The following is a 5,208-nucleotide window of genomic DNA, read 5'->3' on the forward strand; positions in this document are numbered from 1 at the left end:
AGCCCGTGTCCGATCGAGCCCGTGTCCGATCGGGACTGTGTCCGATCGGGACTGTGTCCGATCGGGCCTGTGTCCGATCGAGCCTGTGTCCGGTCGGGACTGTGTCCGATGGAGCCTGTGTCCGATCGGGCCTGTGTCCGATGGAGCCTGTGTCCGATAGAATCTGTGTCCGATTGCAACCATATGTGTCCGATGTAAAATGTGTCCGATCGGGACTGTGTCCGATAGAATCTGTGTCCGATTGCAACCATATGTGTCCGATACAAAATGTGTCCGATCGGGAATGTGTCCGATAGGAACGGTGTCTGATCGGGACTGTGTCCGATTGGGCTGTGTCCGATCGGGACTGTGTCCGATCGGGAAATATTGCCGTGTCCGATCGGTTATGTGCGCAATCGGGACAATCCCCTCCACTCCCACAGCGAGCCTCCCGACTCAACAGAGTCCGACACCCTTCCGGATCGCGCCACAGGTTGCGTTGACCGGTTCTCCTCTCAAACTCTTGAGCGAGCTCCTGTGCTCCGACCAGCGCGATTAACCGTCGCACAGTGGGGCGAAACCTCTAAAAATCGGTCAATGGACGGAAAAAAAAGTTGTATAAATTTCTAGTTGAAGCATATTTTCTTATTTTTACACTTTTATTCATCTAAAAATATGTTTACAACATTAATTTCTATTGGTATTTATACTAATAATATTTAATGAAGTTAGTATTTTGTGGTAGATCGTAAATTTTCGTTAGATTGTAGGTTGATTTTAAGAACTCCTAGGTTGGAAATAAACAAAAACTCTTGTCGAATTTCTGCTAAAACACAATAAGTAGGTTCTAAAGATGGTATACATATTAATTTTATACCGTCAAATTATTTATTATACATAAATATGTATGTTTTAATTAATTTAGCTTCACAGAAGTGAATTCAAATGTTTGAAAAGATAAAAAGTTTACGGTCCAAGTCGGTCCAAGCTGAATTCAAAGTCAATGTATAAAACAAAGTATGTAGTTTCTTGTCATATAGATTTTATATCCCCCTTCATCCCCCTTTTGCAAAAATTTTCAATTTAACTTTAATTCGACACGGTTAACGGGTAAAGCCACTCTAGTGGCCGCAAATATTGACAATTTTTAATGGGAATATAGGAGATGAAATACAAAATTTTGTTAAAGGTCTTAATAGTACATACTTTGAAGTGTATTTATAAATTTAAAAAATTTTTTTACAAAATGGCGGCGCCAGAGCTTAGCAAAGAAGAAAACCTCCGTGTTCCGCGGCCGGAAAGATTTCTCCTCCAATTTTTGACTTGGAATAAAAACCAAAAATTGTTAAGTTTTATATAAGATTAGCTTGAAAAGTACGTACGGAAATGGTATACCTGATTAAATGGACAATTAATTTACTTGGGCAGACAAAAAAACATGCAGATAGCAGAATAAAGGAGGATCATAATACATAAAGAAATACAGTAAAAAATACATTACAAAAAAGACAGAGAACCTGAATGCGATTTATGATAGTTTGTTAAAAATATTTGACTCTCTTAAAAAATTTTAAACCTCTTTATAATTTTATATATTGATATTGACACAATTTTAAAGTTTATAACTGCATTTATTTATAGTATTTATTACCAACCTTTTATACATCTGATAAAATGTTGTTATTTGTTATTTATTTATTAATTTAATTTCGTTAACTATGTATATAATGTGTTGATATCCCTTATAGAATATTCTTAACTCAGTTCAGAGTTATTCACTGCACTATAAACATGTAACTTCTGCATACACTCGTAAGACTCACTCTTTATCATATTGTATATAACTATTGTTTAGCCATTTATTGTCTACGTTTATTATTTGTATACCGCAGTGAACGCCGATTGTATCGCTTGAAAAGGACCACAAACCGTATGGTCAAAATGTAGTTTATATGAAATGAAGCACCTGCCACTTAGGTCGTACAAAAATTCATTAATTAATTATTTACTGGCGACAATAAAATTTTGTTTGTTATTTTTTGTTTTTATTTAAAAAATATATATTATTTATTACTTATTTTTATATTATTGATTCATTTTATACATTTCATACAGTTTTAGAATGATTATTTACCTATGTGCTTTATCAATTAAACAACAAATGTCAATTAAATGATTTTGATTTTATACACTGAAAATACACAAATCGTACATTATTTTAAGTCAAATTTGAAATTATTCCGTTGAAAAATGTAGAAGTTATAAGCAAATGACCGAAAAATGAGGCGTTCGAAAGAAAATAATAAAACAAAACAAAATAATAAAAAATAAATATAAATTCTGGCACGTCCGATATCTTGACAATAATTAAAAGGGGACTTTAGTGTTATTATATTTTTTGTTTTTACATTATGATTATAATTTCATATTTTGGCAGCTATATAAATTTTATGTTAAATTGTGAAATTTACATATAATCGGGTAATATGTACTAATATGAAAACGCGATCTGAATGTATTGATATTGTAAAGATATCAAAGAGTCGTGAAACATTTCGACCCACTTCAGGTCTTTTTCAGTGGCAAATATTACCATTTTGACACAGATATATTATTACGGATCCCTAAAACCCGCATATACTTAGTTTGGTACAATAATATTCAATATCTTACAATTTCCATATTTCTGATAACCATTTTGATTCCACCATTTTGAATCAAAGGTCTAATTTAAAAAAGGGCACGATACGATTGTAGAGCAATTTATTACGAGTAAATTAAAAAAGAGCATTAAAATCGGTTGAAAATTACACCGTCCAGCGATTTTTGTCCAAAAAGTGTGCCTTTTTTCCCACTGTGCGCCGTGCGGTTGACCCCCTTGCTTCTCGTCCGCTGGCGCTTGTCCCCCACATGGCTCACTCTTTCCCCTACCAAGGCGCCGCGCCGGCGCATCGGCGCGGCGCCTTGGTAGGGGAAAGAACCATGTGGGGGACAAGCGCCGGCGGGCGAGAAGCAGGAGGATCAACAGAGGAAAGACGCTGTTCCGCTGAAAGAGCAGATGCAGAGAGGCACAGGCGACACAGCTACATATTCGCTCGGTCGAAAGAGAGACAGACTATAATAGTAATAACAGAGGCAGACTATTATAATAAAATGGCAGAAAAATTAAATTTGCAAATAAAATGGGAAACATTTTTTTTTCTCTCAATGACAGTGGCAAACCGCAGTGTCTTATTTGTTCCAAAATTGTATCACGTGCGGAAACATTTCATGTTAAGAGACATTTTAATCTTTGTCATAAAAAGAATTATGAGAGTTACGATAAAAAAAATTAGAGTTATTACAAAACTTAAAAAGGACTTCCGTTTCCGGCGCGATAAGCAGAGGACACGTGTCAGTAGCGTTCGTGAGATTCACAGAATTTCAGAGGGATCGAGACGAGAGTGTGGGGTCAGGTGGAGGGTGCGTGGAGAGTGGAGTGGTGAGTGTGTGTGTGAGACAGGGCGGGTTAAGAAAAGGGCAGTAGAGGAAGGTAAAGGGATAGAGAAAGGTAGGACGGTTGACAGGTAGGCATAGAGTCAGAGAGAGCAAGGTAGTAGGATAACTCGAGAGGCACACGGGCCGGGCGACGACGGCGGCGCGAGCGGCTGGAGAAGGGAACTAGGCGGGGCACCGGGCTAGGGCGAAAATCGCAGAGTACGGAAGAGGCGGCGTAAGGATGGAGGAGGAAATGGAGGGAGAGGAGAGCGCTGAGGGGTTTGAGAGCACGGGAGGAAGGGGGAGAATAGGAAGTATCGGAGTGGTAGAGGAATTGGCGAAAAGGAAGAGAGAGGAATTGGAGAATAGTTGGGAGCAGATTTTCCAAAAAAGTAGTAAAACGGAAAGATCGCCACCGAAGAAAAAAGGGACGGACACGACGTTAGAAGAGATCAGGGATGCGCTGTTGGATATAAAGAGGGAGGTGAGAGATCAGGGGAAGAGACTGGGGCAGGAGCTGGAGGATTTGAAAAGGGAATTCAGAGAACAGATGAAGGAGGGAAGGGAAGAGAGGGAAGTACTAAGAGCTGAGATAGAGAAAATAGAGAAAAGGGTTATAGAGTTGGAAAAAAGAGGGGGAAATGGGAAAAGTAGTGAAGAGAAAGGAGGGAAGGAGGGGGACGAGATTTTAAAGAATAGATTAAAGAGTATAGAAAGAAAGTTGGAACTAAAAGAAAGGGAGGAGAGGAGAAGAAATATAATAGTAAGGGGATTGAAAGTGGATGGGGAAAACAAGAGAGAAAAGGTAGAAGAACTTATGAGGGAAATAGGAGTAGAAGTAGACATTTTAGAAACTAAAAAAATAGGAGAAGATAGAGAGAAAGGGAGAGAGATGGTATGGGTCAAATTAAGAGATGAAGAACAGAGAGGGAAGATTTTAGAGAAGAAGAGTAAACCGAAAGGGAAAAAAGAGAGAATAGGTGAGGATTTAACATGGAGGGAGAGGAAAATGAAGTGGAAATTAGAGGAAATAGCGAGAGAAGAGGAGAAGGAGGGGAAGAGAGTATGGATAAGATATGGGAGAATCAGAATAGATAATATATGGTGGAGATGGGACGAGGATGAAGAGGTGTTAAGGGATGGTAACGGGAATGTGAAGGAGTTAAATAAAGGACTATAGGGGGGGAAGAAGGAACGAGAATAGAGAAGGAAAGGAGAATAGGAAAGGAGAATAGAGAAGGTAAGAGGAGGGAAGCGGAGGAGGGATGGGGAATAATGTTCTGGAATATAGCGGGATTGAGTAATAAAGATGAGGAGTTCTGGAGGGGTTTAAAGGAATGGGAGGTAATAATTCTAATGGAAACCTGGGTAGAGAAGAAAGATTGGAAGAAGGTGAAAAATAGACTACCGCCGGGGTTTGTATGGGGAGCACAATGGGCAATCAGAACGAATAAGAAAGGTAGGGCGGCAGGTGGGATGCTGATGGGAGTAAGAAAAGAAATCAAGGTTACAGGAACTGAGATAGAAACAGGAAAAGAAGGGTTCATAGTAGGTTCGGTAGAAAAGAATGGAGTAATCTGGAAGATAGTGGGTGTATACGTGGGGGAGGGGATAGAGAAGACATTAGAGGGGTTAGAGGAATGGACAGGAAGGGGGGAAGAAGGGGGATAACTATCATAGGTGGGGACTTTAACGCTAGAACGGGAAGAGAGGGTAGTAGAGTAGAGGGAGGGGAGGAGAGAGAGACAGAAG

The 5,208-nt window shown here is 39.3% G+C and overlaps 1 protein-coding gene across 1 annotated transcript; it reads left to right on the forward strand.

Moving 5' to 3' along the window:
• The first annotated feature begins 3,697 nt into the window (after positions 1-3,697).
• Positions 3,698-4,636, forward strand: LOC105556427 (golgin subfamily A member 6-like protein 2). The gene has a single exon (XM_012003519.1). It carries the CDS (start codon positions 3,698-3,700, stop codon positions 4,634-4,636), a length of 939 nt encoding a protein of 312 aa, XP_011858909.1.
• The last annotated feature ends 572 nt before the right edge of the window (positions 4,637-5,208 follow it).

This window comes from Vollenhovia emeryi, unplaced genomic scaffold (assembly GCF_000949405.1).
Source record: "Vollenhovia emeryi isolate VEMERY1.0 unplaced genomic scaffold, V.emery_V1.0 DF940037.1, whole genome shotgun sequence".
Lineage (NCBI taxonomy): Eukaryota > Metazoa > Arthropoda > Insecta > Hymenoptera > Formicidae > Vollenhovia > Vollenhovia emeryi.